Source organism: Neovison vison, chromosome 11 (assembly GCF_020171115.1).
Source record: "Neovison vison isolate M4711 chromosome 11, ASM_NN_V1, whole genome shotgun sequence".
Classification (NCBI taxonomy): domain Eukaryota; kingdom Metazoa; phylum Chordata; class Mammalia; order Carnivora; family Mustelidae; genus Neogale; species Neogale vison.
This window is the reverse complement of record NC_058101.1, coordinates 139,621,577-139,644,061: the sequence shown is the minus strand read 5'-3', so window position 1 is coordinate 139,644,061 and position 22,485 is coordinate 139,621,577. Positions and strand designations below refer to the sequence as shown.

General features: G+C 34.8%; 1 protein-coding gene across 6 annotated transcripts in view; it reads left to right on the top strand.

The window, feature by feature from the left end:
* Positions 1-22,485, top strand: part of NEK1 (NIMA related kinase 1) — a 218,471-nt gene that overhangs the window by 73,981 nt on the left and 122,005 nt on the right. For all 6 annotated transcript variants that reach the window (XM_044224829.1, XM_044224832.1, XM_044224827.1 and 3 more), the window contains exon 18: positions 7,175-7,277. In XM_044224829.1, coding sequence (XP_044080764.1) covers positions 7,175-7,277 — 103 coding nt within the window. The remainder of the gene's footprint in view (positions 1-7,174; positions 7,278-22,485) is intronic.

The window sequence follows — 22,485 nt, the reverse complement described above, 5'->3', positions numbered from 1 at the left end:
AGGTGAAACCCGAAGGAAAGTCACCAGTGGGTTTTCTGTCTTGTTTTTCTGTTTGCCAAAGTGATACAGGTTAGTTTCAGAAAAAGTGTGAAGCATAAGGAGGGTGTTAAGCAGGAATGGAAATCACTACTTATCTCTACAGAGGTAGTTCCTGTGAAGACTTTGGTCTATTTTCTTTGCATTTTTTTCCTTACTTAGTGGAGATAAAATCATATGTACAAATTTATATCTTTTTTTAAAATCTATTTTTATTTAACATTTTTACCATAATATTTTCCCATGCTAAATTGTTTTCAAGAGAATTTTGATGTCTCTGTAGGATTCCAGGGTCTGAATTATCATATTTTATGTAACCAATCTCCTACTGTAATTATCATTTTTTAAAAAATATTTTATTTATTTATTTGACAGAGAGAGATCACAAGTAGGCAGAGAGGCAGGCAGAGGGAGAGGAAGAAGCAGGCTCCCTGCCGAGCAGAGAGCCGGATGCGGGACTCGATCCCAGGACCCTGAGATCATGACCTGAGCTGAAGGCAGGGGCTTAACCCACTGAGCCACCCATGTACCCCTGTTTGTAATTTTTTATTTGTTTGAAACTTTTTGGCCAAATTTTATTTTTTTTATTTCTGTGTAATAAAATCTTAGAAGGACAACTATTAGATTAAAGAAGTTGGTCAGTTATGTTCTTGGTGAAGATTCTAGAAAGTATTAATATATTTATTAAACTTATTTAACTAAATAGTACTGAATTTCTGTTTGGGAAAGTTGAACCAATTTATGTTCAATCTAACAGCATATGATAGTGCCCATTTTATTACATGCTGGCCAGTACCAGTAGCTTCTTAGGAGCTAAAGAAGTTTTTTTTTAAATACAAAGTTTGAAATTAAAGTAGTAGAGGAGATGAAGTTTTCTCTATATTCTATACTGGTTACGTAAAAGGATATTGATAAACTAGGTACTTATAAGAATAGCAATTTATGAGGATGATGATGACAATAATAAAAATGGAGTTAATATTCAGTTGGGCACTTTCTGCCAATACCAGTTTGAAGTAATTTACAAATATAGTCAATTCTCATTATTTGTGGAGTGTGTGTGTGTGAATTTGACTACTTGCTAAAATTTATATGTTAAAAAAAATTTTATATGTAACCCCAGAATCAGTATTCCCAGTGCTTTCACAGTCATTCATGGATGTGTACAGAGCAGCAAAAAAATTATGGTTGTTCAGTGCACATATTCCAATCTGAAAAGGCAATACTTTCTTGTTTCAGTGCTTGCAAACAAATGTAGTTTTCATGGTGTATTTATTACCAAAGTTTTCATTTTTGTGCATCATCTTGGTGATTTCACTGTTTAAAATGGCCCTCAAACAGCTTTGAAGTATTGTCGGATGTTTCTAAGTGCAGGAAGGCTGTGATGTACCTCATGGAGAAAATATTTGTGTCAAATAAGCTTTGCCCCAGTGTGAGATAGAGTTTAGTGGCTGAGAGTTCAGGGTGTATACATTAAATAAGGTGTCTTTAAATAGAAACATACATAAAACAATGTTATATATATCAGTCCATGGTGGAAGATGTTGTAACAAGAGGCCAGTAAGAACATAACTGTGTATTTTTTCCTACTGGTGGTAGTTTAGTATTGACTAATTCATTGTTCATGGTGACCTTACAGAACATAACTACCGGGAATAATGGCAATTGACCATAGTATTAGCTCATTTATTTATCACCAATGCCATGGGGCAGGTATTATAATTCTCCATTTTACAGATTAAGAAATTGAGGCACTGCATAAACAAATGATTTGTTGAAGTCCACATAACTATTAGTAAAACCAGGAGTTGAAATTGGACAGTTTGTTTCCAAAGTTCACTCGCTTCACTTGTACAATATTGAATTTAGTGAGGATTAAAATAATTTATTAGGAAAATTAAAGAAGCTGGGAGAATTTAGCCACCATTAAAGAAAGCATGCTTAAAGGAGCAAGCCTAAAAAAATTGGATAGCTTTTCATGTAAAAGAGAAATTAGACTTAATTTATATTTCCACCACGTAGAATTACTATGACTTGGAGAAGTCAAGTAACTGATTTTAGCCCAGTATTAGGGCTGTTCAATGGCCAGCCTATCGTAGGATTTAATGAATATCCTCAAACTGAAACTATTAATCTAGAGATTTGAATGACCATGTGTCAGGAAATCCAGATGGGAATAGAGGAATGCTTTATTCAGCAAGAAGTTAGACTAGTTAATACTTAAGGTCTCCTCCAATTTAAATATTATGATTCTTTTGTCTTGTACTTTTTAGTGGCCATTAGCATTAAAGAACATTTTCCTCACACTGTCATGCAACTGGTTTTATTGTTATTTGTATGTCATTGTTTTTGCTGGTCAGTTCTTTTCCCTAATTTAAATTGAATCAGCAAATTGATATTTATGGTCAACTCACTCTTTCAAATTCTCTTTTCCTTATATTTTTGGATCATCCCTATTTGCCTGCTCCCCTCCTTATGGCTTTACCTATTTTTCCTCTTCCTTTATTATCAATAACTCTGGCCAGTCTGACTTCACATGTATGTCTCTTAACACACTGCTTCAATTAGCTTTCTCTTTAAGACTTTTTTTTGAGCAGCTTTAGGTTTACAGCAAAACTGAGGGAGAATGTACAGAGACTTCCCGTCTATTATCCCTGTCCCACATTTACATAGCCTTCCCCCTATGAGCATCTTGGATCAGAGTGGTACACTGTTGTAACTGATGATCTTAAATTCAGTTAGTTTTTTATTATTAGAGCCTCAGCCATGTAAGACCATTTTATAAAACTATTGAGTACCTCTTAACACTTGTGTTTTACTTTTCCAAGTCTTTTTCTCTAGTGCATCATTTAATTTGTAGTGCATCATTTAATTTGTGTAAAGTTGATAGCAATTCCATTCCATCAGATCAACATTATGCCAGTTAAACAGAGGAGAAAGCTTAATGAATAAACCCTCTACATTCTTTTCTCATCTCATTAATTCTGTGCCACTTCAGCTCTTTTACCTTAAACCATGCTGACTCATTTTTTTATTTCTCAGATTATTTCTTCTACCTGTATTGCTACTTATTTTTGTGTTGTTTTTATCCCTTAATCACTCAAAATCATCCCTCAAAATTTTTAAATATCCCTTACGCGTAAAAGATTTGAGCCATGGATGTGAAGTAACCTACCCAGATGTTGGCACTTATTCATGCCTTTGTAATAAGAAAAGGAAAGGGAAGAACTTACTTCTCCCTGCCCCACCAAAGATAATTCCTTCTATTTAATGCATTTTAATGTCTCTATATTTTACTTTCCAAATTCCTAATTTCTTACTTTATAATTGTGGTTTATATAGTGTTTGTATTACTACCATTAGTTTATTATTAATTTAGACTATTGTTTTATTGATTTTAAGTGGAATAATTTTGGAACTCAAAAGATGGAGAAGACAGAATGTTTAATTTGTCTAAAATAGTATGTGCCTATGCGTTCCTAATGTGTAATGAAGAAAATGACCATTGAGTAAATTGACTATTTGTGAATGTAGCATGGATAGTTTGTGCTAATAGTCTAGCAGTTTTATAGTTTTAGAGAGGAATAAGAATATGAGTACGAGTTCTTATTTTGAATGTAGCATGGATAGTTTGTGCTAATAGTCTAGCAGTTTTATAGTTTTAGAGAGGAATAAGAATATGAGTATGAGTTCTTATTTTGGTACATACGAAGTAGTAACAAATGTGAGAAATAAAGGCAGTATATTTATAGGTTTTTAAGTGTTGTCAGGTGTCATAGAATCAATTACAATGATTTTGTTTATTCTTTTAATAAGGTTCATTGTTCTCATTTTTGTATATATTAAGTCAACCTTGAATTTTTGGAACTCTTTATACATCTTTACATCTTCAAAGACAGATAAAATATTGGTAAATAGTTGACACTCAATATTTGTTTAATAAATGGGAGGGGAAAAGAAAAAATGTTAAGCAAAAATCACTACAGGATTTAAGTTTGTGATTGAAAACAATGAGTTATGTAACCTACTTATTTAAACCAGCTTAGGAAAAGACTTTTCAGTGACTCTAAACCTATAAATCACATAAATAAATAGAATGGGAATACTTTATAGATTTGAATGGTATGAAAATCTATAAATCAAAACCATTATACATATGACCATGTTTTACTAAAATAATTCCATGCAACTATTGTATTAATATGTCAGTTGGAGATTTAGAGTGACAAACATTGGATGTGGTATCAGGATGGGAAATGAAACATGTTTTACTTTTATTAAGGTTAGAGATGCATTCAGAATACAAAGCAGAGGGATCAGCAATTTTATTTAATTGTAAGTGATGCTGTAAACTTCCAGGACCCCACAAAAGAACCTTAGCCAGTAGAAGTGCAGCTTCAGTGTCTGAGTGTGTGAGTGTTCTTAAAGATTATGGGCCCTCTTCAGGCCAAGCCATATATAAAGGGACTATACCTGACTAGGACGCCTTTTCTAGATATATCCAGGGAGATATGTTGCATCCAGACTAGATATTAATCCCATAATTATGTGGTGCGTAATATGACTACTAGAGGATAGCACATGTGCACTACAGAGGCATAATCAAATACTCATTCATTATTCTTAATCTACTCAAACCTCTGTGGGTTATGTGAAGTACATTCCTGAATTTGGTAATGTGGAACTAGATTAAGAGTTAACTACCTACATATACCTGACAGTCATAATAAAAGGCTTTTAGGGGCGCCTGGGTGGCTCAGTGGGTTAAGCCTCTGCCTTCGGCTCAGGTCATGATCTCAGGGTCCTGGGATCGAGTCCCATATAAGGCTCTCTGCTCAGTGGAGAGCCTGCTTCCCCCTCTCTCTCTGTCTGCCTCTCTGCCTACTTGTGATCTCTCTCTGTCAAATAAATAAATGAAATCTTAAAAAAAAAAAAGAAAAAAGAGTACTTATTTAAAAAAAAAAGGCTTTTAACCAGCTATAGAGATTACCTAACCCTAGAAGATGCCAGTGATGGAAATCAGGAAGTGTTTAAAACTACTGGAAGACAAAAAAAAAACAAAAAACAAAACAAAACAAAAAACAAACTACTGGAAGACAGAAAAGATATTACTTCATGTATTATTCAGAACATAACTTAGTTAAGGTCTTTTATTTTTAATTTTTTAATTTTTTTAAAAGATTTTATTTATTTATTTGTCAGAGAGAGAGGGAGAGAGAGCGAGCACAGGCAGACAGAGAGGCAGGCAGAGGCAGAGGGAGAAGCAGGCTCCCTGCCGAGCAAGGAGCCCAATGCGGGACTCGATCCCAGGATGCTGGGATCACGACCCGAGCCGAAGGCAGCTGCTTAACCAACTGAGCCACCCAGGCGTCCCATATTTTTTAATTTTTTTAATTCATTATCTTAGTTATGGTTTTAAAGAGAAGCTGTAGGTAGTTTGTGTGCCTTAGTAGCCAAAAATATCAGTAGAAGCACAATCACTTGCTCATCTTTTTAACTACCTCCAGAATTAAGTGCAGTTGATATTATGAGTTCTCTGATTATTGGGGCTGCGTTTTATTTATTTTTGTATCTTTCAAAATATATAACAAGCATAATATATAAAAGGCAAAATATATATTAGGTACAGTAGAACAGGTACAATATATATTAGATGTTCAGTAAATGTTGTTTATATATATATTTTAAATTAAAACTTAAGGGCACCTGGGTGGCTCAGTGGGTTAAAGCCTCTGCCTTCAGCTCAGGTCATGATCCCAGGGTCCTGGGATCAAGTCCCGCATCGGGCTCTCTGCTCAGCAGGGAGCCTGCTTCCTCCTCTCTGTCTGTCTCTCTGCTTACTCGTGATCTCTGTCTGTCAAATAAATAAATAAAAATCTTTAATAAAAAATTAATTAATCAATTAAAACTTAAATTTTTAAAAATTAAAAAAATTATTTTAGAGAGAGGGAGCACATGCAAGCAGGGGTGGGAGGGGCAGAGGGAGAGGGGGAGAGAGAATCTTTTTTTTTTTTTTTAAGATTTTATTTATTTATTTGACAGAGATCACAAGTAGGCAGAGAGTCAGGCAGAGAGAGAGAGAGAGAGGAGGAAGCAGGCTCTCTGCAGAGCAGAGAGCCCGATGTGGGGCTCGATCCCAGGACGCTGGGATCATGACCTGAGCCCAAGGCAGAGGCTTTAAATCCACTGAGCCACCCAGGTGCCCCAGGGAGAGAGAACCTTAAGCAGGCTCCAGGCTTAGTGTGGAGCCCAACTCAGGCCTCGCTCTCACAACCCTGAGATCATGACCTGAGCTGAAATCAAGAGTTGATGCTTAACTGACAGAACCAGCCAGTCATCCTTGTATTTTTCATTTGTAGTCTAAGCTCAACATGTTTACATTCTTTTATAATTATGAGTGAAAGATACAGAAATATAACCTTTACATTTTACTTTTTAATAGTTATGATACTCCAGGAATTTAGACATTGGTTTTTACTGTATTTTGAAAACTCACAGAAATATTTTATTCATTTTTGAATTTGTATTTCATTTTTGAAATTGCTACTATACTGCTTTAATTTTAGTTCAGTGCTGTTTAAAGAAGGTTCTTAGATATATTTGGTACAGAGTTCTACGATGAGTTTCACTACTTGGACACTATGGAGATTCTTCTATAATTAAATATAGTCCAAAACAATTTTATGTGTTTATAAGTTGAATAACTTAAGTAAATGTGAGAGAAGCCTTCTTGGTAAAATTTGGAATAGTAGTATAGATTTTACTTCTTTTTAAAATAGTGAAGAGGGGCGCCTGTGTGGCTTAGGTCATGATCCCAGGGTCCTGGGATTGAGCCCCACATTGGGCTCCCTGCTTAGCAGGGAGCCTGCTTCTCCTTCTCCCACTCCCCTTGCTTGTGTTCCCTCTCTCCCTGTCCCTCTCTCTCTCTCTGTCAAGTAAATAAATCATTAAAAAAAAAAAAAGTGAAGAATGTGATTTAGGTAGTAGATAATAAAATATATAGCTATTTCATTACAGGGGAAGGTTTTATTTCCTGTTCTGCAACAAAGAAAACATTTAGAATAAGGCTAATTTTTAACTTTTTGAAATACTTATTGTTCAGAATTTCTGACTTTTGCTATTTGTTCAAATTACACAGGCAAAAGGGGCAGCTAGCTGTGGAAAGAGCTAAACAAGTAGAGGAGTTCCTACAGCGAAAGCGGGAAGCACGGCAAAATAAAGCTCGAGCTGAAGGACATATGGTATGATTTTTTTTTTTTTTTGAGATTTTGAACATATTAATATTCAAAGTGAAGGTCTGGAACAAGGTAGGTATAAATGAATTCTAAATCTTTACAAACATTTACTCTAAACTTTATAAAGTTGTGATATATCTTAACCATATCTTAACCATTCTGCCATATTCTTTATACCAAGGCAAAATTCTGTGGATGTTTTGGTTAATTAGGAGTAAGTTCATAGCTGTATTCTTCCTTTAAAAAGAGAAGTAGATTTAGCAACCTAGATATTTGTATTAAAACAAGTGAGTTTATTACATTGCTAGATTTTTTTTTCAGACATGCTTTTGGTTTTAAATACTTTTAAGTAGCAAAGAATTTTGAAAGAAAACTGGGAAACAGTTTGATAAATATGTATAACTGTATTATCTTCTCAAACGCACATTAGAAGCAAAAGTATATTAAAACCCCCATTATGCCAGCTAACTTAATTAAGTCATGTACCCAAGAAAATATTAACAGTTTTTAGATCATTTTAGTAGTTAAAACTTAATAGTTTGACTTGTAGAGGTACACAAAGTGCCTTTTGACCTTTTGTCTACAGAACAACTGATGATTGTTTCTATCAGCTCACCACTCCGTGAAGCATCCTACTAACATAGAAAATACGTCAATTATATGATACTGTGTTTTGATTACATTTGTGACTGCTGTAAATTCATAAGTGGTATCTTTGTGAGTTAATGTAATTATTTCAATTTAGGATATTTTTCTTTGAAATAATATCATTGAAAGATTGCTTAGTTTTTTTTAATGGTTATGCTTTATATTTTAACACCTGAATTTGTTTTTCTAATTTTGGAATTAATCTCTATTTGTATCCTTCCTGTAGATGGTACAAGAGAACCTCCTGTGTTTTCTCTTACCCCATATCTCCAAAGTTAATAGCATTTGGAATTTTAGTTACATATTTTAATTTAAAATATTTTAAAACAATTATTAGACTTGTCAGGATTTATATATTTCTTTCCTCATCATTACATTCTGTTCTGCCCTCACTTTATTTTTCTTTATGATGGAGAATATTCTCTGGCAATTCTTTTGGACAGAAACTTCCCAAGATATGTTGGGAATCTTCTTTATTTTGTCCTCATGCTTAAATGATAAGTTGTAGTGGTGGTCAGTTGGTGAATATGTTTAGCATTTGTATGTCTGAAAAATTATTTTGCCTTTTTTGAGAAACATTCTTGGTGAGTGTAATATTATATGTTGAGATTTTTTTCTTTCAGTACTTTAAAGATGTTTCTCCAGTTATCTTTTGGCATGTCTGTTTCTGACAAGTTCACTGTCATTCTTATCTTTCTCCTGTATATGTAATATATCTTTCTTCTCTACCGACTTTTAACATATCAATGGACACAGTTTGGTTACAGTGTAGCTTTGTGTAGTTTTCTTCATGTTTATTTTGTTGGAATTCATTGAGTGTCTTGGATCTGTGGATTTATAATTTTCATCAAGTTTGGAAAAATTACATTTATTATTTATTCAAAAATATTTTTTCATTCTCTGTTTTTGATTCTGAGACTCTCAGTACCCATCCACTAGACCATGTGATGCTCTCTCAACAGCTCATTAAAGGTCTGTTCATTTTTTTTCCACTCTTTATTATATTTTTCATTTTAAATAGCTTTTATTTCAGTATCTTCAGGTTCGTTAATCTTGTCTTCTTCTTTGTCTAATCTATAAATCCCATGCAGACATTGTGGTTTCTTTTAATCTCAGAAAACTTTTTTATCTTAACATTTTTTATTTCTTAAAGTTTATTTGGGTCATTTTTATATTTTCCATGTCTCTTTTTATAATGTTTATGCTTTTCTCTACATTCTTGAATTTGAATATAATAGCTGTTTTAATGACCTTCTGTAATAATTTTGTTATCTTTGTCATTTCTAATTTTTTTTTCTCCTCATTGGGGTCTTTTCCTGCTTCTTCACATACCTAGTAATTTGCTGGATGCCAAGGCATTGTGTGTGTGTGTGTGTGTATAAAAATCTTGGATTTTTTCATATTTAAATATGGTGGGGCTTTATTCAGGGATGCAGTTCAGTTACTAGGAAATAGTTTTTTGAGTCTTTCAAGGTTTGCTTCTAAGATCTGCTGGGCATATCCAGAACAGTCTTAAGTCTAGAACTAATTTGGCCCCATTGCTTCAAATACTGCTTCTTCTTTTTCTCTTAAGAGAATTCCTATTAGATGGATAGATTGGAACATTCATCACATGTGCTTTTCTCTGTACTTCTGTTTCAAACCTTTTGTCCCTTTCTCATCCTTTTTATCCCTTTCTCTCTTACTACTGTATTTTAGAAATATTCCTAGATCTGGTGTTTAGCTCACTAATATATTCTTAAGTATTATCTACTCTATAGTTCAGCCCACCTAATGAGTTTTTTCTTTTCATTTAGAAACTTGTGTTTTCATGTCCATGAATTGTAATTAGTTTTCCCCTAAATCTCCTTAATCATATTCTCATTTCTCTGATAATACTACAGTTACTACAAAATCTTGTTTTTAGTTTGCTGTCATTAGTTTTCTCTGTTTTTGAGTTCTCTGTTTCACAGTGTTGGCGTTCATCAAATTCTTGGTGTTCTTGACAAATATTCTTATTGGGAGTAGCTGTTTTTTGCTCATTACCTTTGTTTGGTCTCCTGGTGAGATGGGAGAATGCTACTGACCTGTCTCCTGCATAGTTTTCAGTGAGAGTAAGTAATGGATGGTACATGTATTGATAATCTGCCAGGCAAATTTATTTTCTGGGCTAAGGAGACTGTCATTCTTCTTCATTATAACCAGTTATTCAGAGGATTAGCCGGTCTTTTACCACTATGCCCTCTCTGATCACTCCTATCTGAAGGTGACTGACTACTTTCTGGCTTGTGGAGATGAGTAATGCAATAGAGGTAACCCTCTTACTGCAACCACTGTTATCTGCTTCTAGACCTTCTCATGTTTTTAGATTCCAAGAAGTCTGAGAGCATGCTTCATGTTGCTCATACCTTCTGTGATAGTATTCTATCTGACATGCTTTTGCTAATAAAGTTTCTTAGTTAAAACTGATTTTGTGTACTTTTCTTTATCTCTGGATTCCTTCTGTACTTGGAACTACCAAGACTTTTGCTTGTTTTTGAGTCCTAATATATATTCACTTTAAATGGCTTTCTTCTAGGATTTTGCAAGAAGAGAAGCTATAGTGTCACGCTGCCATCTTACAAACAGAATTTAGTATTTTTATCTTGTTAGCATTAAAAAAAAATCCTTAGAGATGAGAAGTGCATTTTGACTGATTTTTTTAAGACCTTCAAGATTCATTTTATTAAACTGTATAGAATTTCTTCATTCCCTAGATGACTAAATGTATACATAAAACTTTACCTTAGAAATATGTAAGAGTGAAGAATTTCTATTTTACTATTTTATATTTGGATATTGCCTCATATATTAAGTTTTTTATATCTGCTAATTTAAAACCAAGGCAGTTAAAAATTTTGGGAGTAGTAGCTTAATTAATGAAATGTTGCTTAATTAAAGATTACTCACATATGGTTTGTCTCTATAGTAATTTATCATCTTAAGATTGAATAAGAATATATTAACTAGTAATGTGAGGCAGTAAATAGAGGTGAGAGCTAAAGTTAACTGTGGGGAAGGCCTACAGATTTTAATTTTGAAATCAGAACTTTTTTATGATGAGATAGAGATACTATTTAAAATTTGCCTTTCTGTATTAGTTTTCTATTGCTGTGTAACAAATGACCATAAACTTAGTGGCTTAAAGCAATACAAGTTTATTATAGTTTCTGTATGTCAGCAATTTGACCTGTTTTAACTGGATCCTCTGTTCATGGTCTCATAAAGCTGAAATCATGGTTCAGCCAGCTGTGTCCTTATCTGATGCTCAAGTAGGGCAAGATCTTCACTGCTTAGGGTGTCGGTAGGGTTCTTTTTCTTGCTGTAATAGGATTGAGGTCTTCATTGTCTGACTAGCTTTTGACCAGGAGTCAGTCTCAATTCTAAGAGACCACTGTCAGGTCTTTGCCATGTGGCCCCCTTCATGTCCACAACATATAATTTCTTGTGCATCAAACCCCTCCCATACTTCAAGTTCCTGACTGCCACTTCTACATACAGCTGGAAAAAACTCTGATTTTAAAGAGCTCATGTGATATCACATCATACCTGTCAAAATGGGTAGTATCAAATAAGAAATAACAAGTGTTGATGAGGACATGGAGGAGAGACCCCTTGTGCTGTGAGTAGTAATGTAAAGTGGTATGGCTACTGTGGAAAATAGTATGGAAGAAAATTAAAAATAGAAATGTCAGCGGACTCAGCAATTCCATTTTTGGTTATTTACCCAAAATAAACAAGGGTACTAATTCAAAAAGATATATGCACCTCTATGGTTATTGCAGCATTATTTACAAAAGCCAAGATATGGAAACCACCTAAGTGTCCATTCATAGATGAATGAATAAAGAAGAGATTGTATGTACACACATGCATGAACGTGCACACACACACACACACACACACACACACAGGAATACTACTCGGCCATGAAAAAGAATGAAATCTTAACATACATGACAACATAGTCCTAGAAAATGTTATGCTAAATGAAATAAATCAGGGAAAGACAATAAACTGTATGACCTCATTTATATATGGAATCAAAATCAAAGTAAGAAATAGATTCATAAATACAGAGAACGAATTGGTGGTTGCCAGAGGGGCTTAGAGTGAGAGGATGGACAAATTGAGTGAAGGGAATTAAGTAGTACAAACTTACAGTTACAAAATAAATAAGTGATGGGGATGTGTAAACTATGGCATAGGATTTATAGTCAGTTATGTTGTAGTAAGTATGTATAGTGACAGATGGTAATTAGACTTAACTATAGGATCAGTTTGTAATGTAAATAGATGCTGAATCACTATATTGTACACCTGAAGCTAATATAATATTGTATGTCAACTATACTTCAGTTTAAAGAAAAAAGAAATAGCTCACAAATATCTCCTTTCAATGAATAAATATGTAAACAAATGAATAAATGGTTCTTATGATTGGTCAGGCCCAGTGGATAATGTCTCTGTTATAATGTCAGTCATCCCCTTTAACATCACCTAATTGCGTAGATAAAATCCATCGTATACAAAGTGCTGGGAATTATGTAGCATTTATAAGTCTGGTGGAGCAGTAAGCGTAGCAAGAAGCCTTGGGATTTTAAAAATTCTGCCTATCACACCTCCTTTGCCTATAATTTTAGGGACTATTTCTGGGGACAGTAGACTAGGGTAGGTGAAGGAGCTCCTTTTTAGTACTGTCTTTATCAGCATGCTTGATAGGACAACATTCTACCCAGGTCTTCAAATAAGAACTTTCTTAAAAATTGGTTTTACTAATAGACGCAATTTAAATACATTGAAAGTTGTAAGTCTTAAGTGTATATCACAATGAGTATGGACAAAGTAGTCATGTAACCACTGCCATAATCATGGTATAGCACCATCCCATTATCACTTAAGTTTTTTCATCTCACAATAAGAAAACAAAATTTGTAACTACATATGATGATTCATGTTAACCAAACTTCTTGTGATCATTATTTTTTCATATATACCTATATCAAGTCATTATGTTGTACAACTTAAATTAGTACAGTGTTATGTGGTATTTATATCTCATTAAATCTGGGGTTTGTTTGGTGTTCCTTTGCAGTCAGTCTGCTAACTATCAGAAACCACTGATGTGCTTCCTGTCAGTATAGTTTTGTCTTTTTTTTTAAATTAAAGATTTTAATTTATTTATTTGAGAGAGAGAGAATGAGCAGTGGGAATGAGGGGGAAGAGAGATTGAGAGAGAGAGAGAAGCAGAGACTCACTGCTGAGCAGGAAGCCTGACACGGGAGTTGATCCCAGGACCTGGAGATCATGACCTGAGCCGAAGGCAGACACTCAACCGACTGAGCCACCCAGGCACCCCAGTTTTGTCTTTTTAAAAATCTTACGAGTAGGGGGCATCTGGATGGCTCAGTGGGAAGAGCATGTGACTCTTGATCTGGGGATCATGAGTTTGAGTCCCCATGTTGGTTGCAGAGGTTACTCAAATAAATAAAAATTTTTAGAAAGTAAAGATTTTATATTTATTTATCAATTATATACATTATATAGTTTTTTGAGGTTGGTCTATATCAGTAGTTTGTTCTTTTTTATTCCATATTAAGTCATATTCCATTGAATGGATATATCACAGTTTATTTATTCCTCAGTTGCTGGACATTTGTGTAGTTTCCAAAAGAGGGATGCTGTCAGTTCTGCTAGCAATCCTTTTATATCTTTGTGGTCAGTAGCCTCTCTCATTTTCCACAGTGGAAATTTTCTTCAATAACTTTCCCCTTATCTCTCTGTGAAGATAATCATTATTTCATCATTATTTCACAGAGAAAATTGGGCCTACAAGCCCCACATTACCTCACATTTTCTGCCCCTGAACTTGTATATTTATAATGGCACCAAATTTTTGTTTTCTCTAGTCTCAGAGAAGAATAGGACTTCCTCTATTCAAAAGTAATTTCTTCCATTCCACCCTGTTTGATAGTTACATTACTAATAATTGTTAACATCTCATTTATTGGGTACTTACTATGTTAGTTGTTCTAAATTCTTATATTCTAATCTCACAACAGCTCCCGGAGGTAGATCCTGTTACATTCCCATTTTATATCCTATGGAGGCATAAAAAATTTAATGGGTCAAGCTTTACAAGATACTAAATGATAGAATAAGTGTTTAAATTTCTGTAGTCTGGGGGCACTTGGGTGACTCATTTGGTTGTCCTTCCCCTCCCCTTTCTCCCTCCCCTCTCCCCTTATCTCCTTCCCTTCTCTCCTTCCTCCCTCCCTCCCTCCCTCTTTCTTTCTCTCTTTCTTTCTTTCTCTCTTGATTTTATTTATTTGAGAGGGAGAGGGAGAGAGAGAAAGAGAGAGGCGCATGAATAGAAGGAGCTGCAGAGAGAGAGGGACAGGCAGACTCCCCACCAAGCAGGGAGTCCAGTGTAGGGCTTGATCCCCAGACCCTGATATCATGACCTGAGCCAAAGTCAGACTTGCAACTGACTGAGCCACCAGGTATCCTAATCTTGGATCTTTCTAATTCATCTTTTACCTAAGCTACCACAGTGATCTTTCCGAAGCAAAACTGAATGCATTGCTCATTTGCTTAAAGTTATTTAGTGGTTCTGTATTGCCCGGAGGGTAAATTAAAACCTTTTTAGCTTAGCTGAAAGCTTTCAGCCTTTGGCTTTCTTACTGCTGCTCTTGAGTTTCCTTTCTTACTTTCTTCACCTCTTAAATTTCAGTCATATCAAAGAAATTTTTTTACCAGAAATCTCATCTCCCTTATCTTCTTGGAGAGTTCATGGTACCTTTCTATTGCCTTGTTGGCCTGGGGACTGTGCAGAGGATGTGGGGGAGGTTCAATGGGAAAGAATAAATTGGTTTCCTGCTGTGAGGGGGAAGATGATTAACTATAGAAATAATTACCATTGTTAATGTACAGTGTGTTACAAAGCTCACAAAAAGCTTCCTGATTATTTTGCCCTTCATTTATCTTCATAGGAACTTCAGAGTTTAGACATTGTATTCTCACCATAAGAAAGAGTATCAGCTCCAATAATTAGAGAAGCTTAGGGAGGAGAGAGTAGGAGAGGAGTATGGTAGACATCTCAAGAAGTACTTCAGAGTCTACCTAGAAAACACAATCAGAAATCTGTGGGAATACTCATCCATAGTGTTATGTGCTGTCACTCAACCTTTTGTCATGTAGGAAGACTCCTTAGCCCAGTATTGTTGAAATTGGAAAAAGATCACCTAAAGTAAGTCTAACTAGAATAGAGATCCACATTTGGAGTAAAGAGTGAAAAAGGGGTTTGGTTGGGATTTTACCTTGAAAAATACAGTTTAAAAATTATTTTGAGTATTATATGTAAATGAAGAATCACTAAATTCTGCTTCTGAAACCAGTATTATATCTGTTCACTAACTAGAATTTAAATAAAAACTTGAAACAAAACAATAAATAGAGCCTGGAAATACATTGAAGAAGCATGTGAAGAAATACTCTCACATCTGTGTGATGTTTAATCACATGGCTTTTGTTGTTTTATCTATTCCATCTTGAGATATAATAAAAATTTATTTTCTATAAAAATAAAAATTATTTTATCATATATTCATAATAATTTTTGTTATATTTAAGTCTACGCTAATTTGAAAGTAATTAATTTAGGGAGGATTGTAATTTTTCTGATAGAATTATATAATGACTACTGTATGTGTTTTATCAAATCCAAGATACAATTATAAGGCATATTGTTGTTTTATATATGACTAACAGGAAAAAAAGTGTTGCCAGTTTAACTGATATAATACTTTTTGTGACTTAGCTTTTATACTTGCTGAAATAACTTTTAGACTTATCTTTTTTAATTATATCATTCTTATAAATCCATAAAAAGGAAAATATAGAATGAAATAGATGGTATTCATTCCTAAATCTACTTCACACTTACAATTTGACTTTCCAGTTACTGATTTAAAGATTTTACTTATTCATTTGTGAAAGAGAGAGAGACCACAAGCAGGGGGAGCAGCAGGCAGAGGGAGATGCAGGCTCCTTGCAGAGCAAGGAGCCTATTGCAGGACTCCATCCCAGGACCCTGGGATCATAACCTGAGCTGAAGGCAGACACTTAACCAACTGAGCCACCCAGGCGTCCCACCATTTCTTTTTTAAATTAGGGTAATTGATGTTCATGTTTTCTCAAATAATATTATCCTCTATGGCACCAAGTGCATTGATATTTCAACACTTATTTCCTTTTTTTAAAAATTGTATTATGTTAGTCACCATAAGATATATCATCAGTTTTTGGTGCAGTGTTCCAAGATTCATTGTTTATGCACAACACCCAGTGCTCCATGAGATTTCAGAATTTCTGAAGAGTACTCTGGTGTTGGGGTGCCTGGGTGGCTTAGTTGGTTAAGCTGGCTGCCTTCGGCTTAGGTCATGATCTCAGGGTCCTGGGATCGAGCTCCACATGGGCTCCCTGCTCATCAGGGAGCCTGCTTCTCCCTCTCCCTCTGCCTGCTGCTCTCCCTGCTTGTACTCACTCTCTGTCTCTCAAGTAAATAAATAAAATCTTTAAGAAAAAAAAAAAAAGAGTACTCCAGTTTTGTCTCTTGCATTTTCTCTCAAGGAGTTAACACCAGTCTGCACGTTTTATTGTTAGCATTTTCTTGTTCTTAAAAGGAATCAGTGGAAAGTTTTCAATGACTAACAGGGGTCATGTTTCCTTTTGAACAAGCCCATAAGTGATTTCTTATATCAAAACTTTAAGAGGTTACAGTTGTCCAGTTCTGACACAAGAAAGATAAACTAACAAAATTTAGATATCACTCAAGCATAACATTTATGTTATAATTGATATCTGGCCAACAGTTGGTGAGATTATAAGAGTATAAGATGACATTGACTATAAGATGTACCTCACTTCAGAGATGTTAAAATGTTAAAAATTATTCATATTAGAATTGATGAAAGATGGTGTACCCTTCACTTCATTATTTTACATATACTTCTATATAATATAAAAGAGAGCCAATTTTTAAAAATGGCTGAGACTTTGGCAGTTTCTAAAGATCATTTCTTAATTTTTTAATAAACAAAATACTTTGAGGAATCAACATTATAATTCTTTGAAGTTTTCTTTTATTCATTTAATTTGTCCTATCATATGTAGAGATGATTTTGCATCTGATTTGAACAATTTACAATATCACTGTCAACATCTTTATGACATCCTTCATCTTTGGCAAGATTTGCAGTTTCTTTTGCCATTCTTTTTGTATAACATCCAACAGTCAGGAAGAGATTGACCAACAAAGACCTTGATGTGATGAATGTGAATAGAAACTGGAGTTAAGTGGGGACGGAATAATACCTGGGAACTAATTTTATAGTAGTCATTTGGGCTGTGACTCTCTTTACTTCTCAGTTCAACATTATAAGTAGCTAAATCTTTATATAACTGTACCTAGAGCATAATACAATAATGAATATTTATAATAACTCTGACTCTTCAAGAAAAAAATTAAAATCAGTGATTTAAGGCAGCATTATCTATGGATAAATATTAATAGTCATCATTTGTACAGTTTGAAAATGTATATACATTTATCCTGTGGTTTATCCTTATTACCACTCACAGACTCTCCATTTTGCTGATGAAGAGAAGCAGGGTTTTTTTTTTTCCAATTTATTTATTTTCAGAGAAACATTATTCATTATTTTTTCACCACACCCAGTGCTCCATGCAAGCCGTGCCCTCTATAATACCCACCACCTGGTACCCCAACCTCCCACCCCCCTGCCACTTCAAACCCCTCAGATTGTTTTTCAGAGTCCATAGTCTCTCATGGTTCACCTCCCCTTCCAATTTACCCAAATTCCCTTCTCCTCTCTAATGCCCCTTGTCCTCCATGCTATTTGTTATGCTCCACAAATAAGTGAAACCATATGATAATTGACTCACTCTGCTTGACTTATTGCACTCAGCATAATCTCTTCCAGTCCCGTCCATGTTGCTACAAAAGTTGGGTATTCATCCTTTCTGATGGAGGCATAATACTCCATAGTGTATATGGACCACATCTTCCTTATCCATTCATCCGTTGAAGGGCATCTTGGTTCTTTCCATAGTTTGGCGACCGTGGCCATTGCTGCTATAAACATTGGGGTACAGATGGCCCTTCTTTTCACGACATCTGTGTCTTTGGGGTAAATACCCAGGAGTGCAATTGCAGGGTCATAGGGAAGCTCTATTTTTAATTTCTTGAGGAATCTCCACACTGTTCTCCAAAGAGGCTGCACCAACTTGCATTCCCACCAACAGTGTAAGAGGGTTCCCCTTTCTCCACATCCTCTCCAACACATGTTGTTTCCTGTTCTGTTAATTTTGGCCATTCTAACTGGTGTAAGGTGATAGAAGGAGAAGCAGTTTTAAAGAGGTTGTGACACATGCAGCAATATGTGTTTTCTAATACTTTTACAAATCACAATATAAATAAACCTAGATAGGTAAGATTAGGTTCTGAGTCTTAAAAATTAATCCTTTGGAATTGGAAAACTTCTATAAATTATTTGCTCAGTATGTTTTATTAAGTGCTTTGGGAAATCATAATGAATTATGACATTGTTTCTGTGGCAAAATGAAATTGAAGTCCCTGGCTTTAAGCATTTGGAACATAATTTCTAGCTTGAATTGAAATTTTACAGAAAATGTGGATTTCAAAGTAATTATATATGCTTGCATATGAATTCAAAATTTTCTCTGGGTCACTGGAATTTTCAAAAAATGAAAAATGAAATCTTCAAAAGTCAGGGAAACTAAAAAGGAAGACTCCAGCCAAATGGTTTGCTTTCTTCTAAACAGTATGAATAAAAAGTAAAGTAAGAGTCTAATCCTGACAATAATTCTTTAGATAGGAATTATTATTCCAAAGTTACAGCTTTTGAAACCAGCTCAGAGTCCTTAGTACTCTGCCTAAGACCACATAGAATGTAGAGGTAGGATGTAAGTCCAGATGTGTGGCTTTGGAGATTATGCTTTTAGGTGTTTTACTATGCTCTTTGTTCCTTTTTAAATCTCATATTAGTATTTGCTTTAATTTAGGTAAAACTTGTGGACATAATTTTGTAGAGCAGGTATAGACAGACTTTTTCTATAAAGGAGCAAGTAGTAAATATTTCAGACTTTGCAGTCCATATTGTCTCCTATAAAACAAATGGATGTGGTTGTGTTCTAGAAAAACTGTGTTTACAAAAACAGGCAGCAATCTAGATGTGACCTGGGTATTACAGTTTGCTAATTCTTGTTAAAAAGTATCATAATAGGGGCGCCTGGGTGGCTCAGTGGATTAAGCCGCTGCCTTCGGCTCGGGTCATGATCTCAGTGTCCTGGGATCGAGCCCCGCATCGGGCTCTTTGCTTGGCGGGAGCCTGCTTCTCTCTCTCTCTCTTTGCCTGACTCTCCGCCTGCTTGTGATCTCTCTCTCTGTCAAATAAATAAATAAAATCTTTAAAAAAAAAAAAAAAGTATCATAATAGCAAGTTAGTTATTTAATACTAAATTGTTTATTTAAAAAATTTTTTTCAGTTCTCTAAAAAGTACTCTCTTTTCCTTCTAAAATAACATGCTTGGTACAAAGAAATGAATATGTGTAATATATGTGTAAATTATGAAGCAAAATAATATACTCAGGAAGTCAGAGCACTGATAAGTTAGGTGTATATACTGCTCTCTAATCTAGGGATTGGCAAATGTTTTTCTGTAAAGGGCCAGATAGTAAATATTTTAGGCTTTATTAGCCATAAGGTCTCTATCATAACTGCAAACTGAATTATGGCACAAAAGTAAATATAGACATTGTGTAAATGAATGAGTGTAGCTGAGTTCCAATAAGACTTTATTTATGAACACTGAAATTTGAATTTCTTATAAACCACATGTGGTCATGAAATATTCTCTTCATTTTTTCCCACCATTTAAAAATGTGAAAAACCATTCTTAGCTTATGGACCATGCAAAAATAGGTGGCAGACTGGATTTAGCCTGTGATCTGTAGTTTGCAATCCTGTCCTAACCTTTTTTTCTGCCTTCTCCCAGAGGTGACCATTATCCTGAATTTTGAATTTATCATTACTGTGGATTTTTAAAAATGCTTTTCTCCACTTATGTGTATACACCCACACAATGTAGTATCCTGTTTTATTTTTGAGCTTATAAAAATTATATGTATATAGACTGGGACTTGGTTTTTTTCATTTAACATTTTTTTCCTGAAATTCATTCATGTAGTTGAATGTAGTTGTACAGTATCCTGTTGTGTGCATATTATCACAATTATTAATTCTCCTGACAATAGGTATTTATTTAGTTGGGTTTGAGTTCTGCTTTGAACATTCTTTTACATGTTTCTTGGTGCACATGTGCAAGAATTTTTCTTGGTTATCAGTTTTCCTCTGTTGAGTAACTTAAAAAATCTGCTGGATTATTTCCTTTGAGAAATATTACTTTCTTATTAACTCATATTAAGTCATTTGGAATTTACTTATACTAATGGAAAAATGCCTTAAAAATGTGCAGTTAAGTGTTACGCCTTTCATTCATTCTTTCATTCATTTATGTAATATTACACAAATATTTATTGACTGTAGTATATTGGTTTTGTGCCAGCAAGAGAATGTAAGATAAGCAATAGTTAAACCAACAAACAATAGCAGTGGCTGTTTACTGAAAGCTTAGTGTGCCAGGCATGATGTTAAATATTTTATATACATTATCTCTGTTAAAAATTAGTTTTCTAGGGATGCTATAACAAAATACCATAAACCAAGTGGCTTAAACAATAGAAACTTGTTATCTCACAGTTCTGGAGGGTAAAAGTCCAAGATCAACATGTCTGTAAGGTAGATTCCTTCTGAGGGCTGCAAGATAGAATCATTCATGCCTATCTTCTGGTGGTTGCAATTTTTAGCATTCCTTGACCTTAGAATCATTATCCTGATGTCTGCCTGCATTTCACATAGTGTTCTCCCTGTATGTGAACCTGCTTCAAATTTCCCCTTTTTATAAGGACATCAGTTGTATTGTATTAGAACCCACTCTAATGATATCCTTTTAACTTGATTAAGAATCTATTTCCAAATAAGTTCAAATTCTTGGGTACTAAGGGTTAGGACTTCAACATACGGATTTCAGAAGAACACAGTTCAACCCATAATAGTCTCTTTTAGACTTTACAGCAGTCCTATGTAGCTGTTGAACCTTAATGATACTGGTTCTGTCATAGTGTATACTGTATTACAAAATCCCTAGCTACTAAAAAGTGACTTAGGCACAGTTCCAGAATAAAATAGCATAAGCCCTCCTTTCCCTGCTCCTCCTTTCTAGATAGAATTAAATACTCTGGAAACTAGTTAGCTTACAACGGTGGTAGGATTCTGTATCCTGGAAAGAAGAAGATGAGCTAACTAGAGACCTCAGGACTTAAGTAGCAGCAATGTGGTTTCCTGGGGTTTCTTTTTATCTCCCATATATTGTGGGCTAGGTATTGGCCATGCTTGCCTCCCAGATCCACCATAGACAAAAAAAAAAAGCTAAAACAAAAACCAAAAGCCTGCTCTCACTCCCCACATTACTGGGAAAGAGGAATCTCAGGATCTGCTACAGTAGGATCCTGTTGTAAACTGTGGCCAACAATGAAGCCTCAGGCTGCCCCAACCTCATTCTACAACTAGAGCGTGGGCAGGTGACTTGGAGGGCAGTTCGACCCATCAGTGGCAAAAAAGCCTTGGACAATCCCAGTTCCACTCAACAACTAGGGCACTAGCAGGTGATTCGATCTATCCCCAACAAAGTAGCAGCCACAAGGCCTTTGTATCTCTGTGCCCTCCACCTAGAAACATACACCCAGACAAGTGTCATCTGTCACCTACTCTCAGGAGATCTTCCAGTAATAGCAGGTGGCTTAGGGAGGCAACTTTCATTATCATAAGATAGCGCCAGGAGAGACTGAGCAGGAGTACCATCAACACCAGAACAATGAAGCATACTGGAATAATATTACAAGGGTTCAGGAAAGCAAACTGTCATTAGAAATAAAGCCCACAAAAGTAGGCCAGAACCTAAATGCCAATCCTAAATGGAGCTATTGCCTACTAAAATTGAAGCTATTAAGAGTTTTTAAATAATTAAAATATTCAGGATATAATAAAAAAAAATCTCTTGTCATAACCAAGAACCAGGAAAATCACAACCTGAGTGAGTAAGGCCACAGCGCTGCCACTGTTATCGAGATGAATTACATAATGGAATTATCTGAGAAAGATTTTAAAGCTGCTTCAAACAAATGCTTTAGCAAGCAATTAAAACTCTTTTGAATGAATTGAAAAAGGAAAATCTCAGTGAAGAAATAGAAGTTATAAAAAATAACCAAATGAAAATTATGTAATTGGAAAATACTAAATAACAAAAATTTAAAATTCACTGGGTAGATTCAGTGGTCGAGTTGGAGATGACAGAAGAAAATTTTTCTGTCTTAGGGATCTGTGGA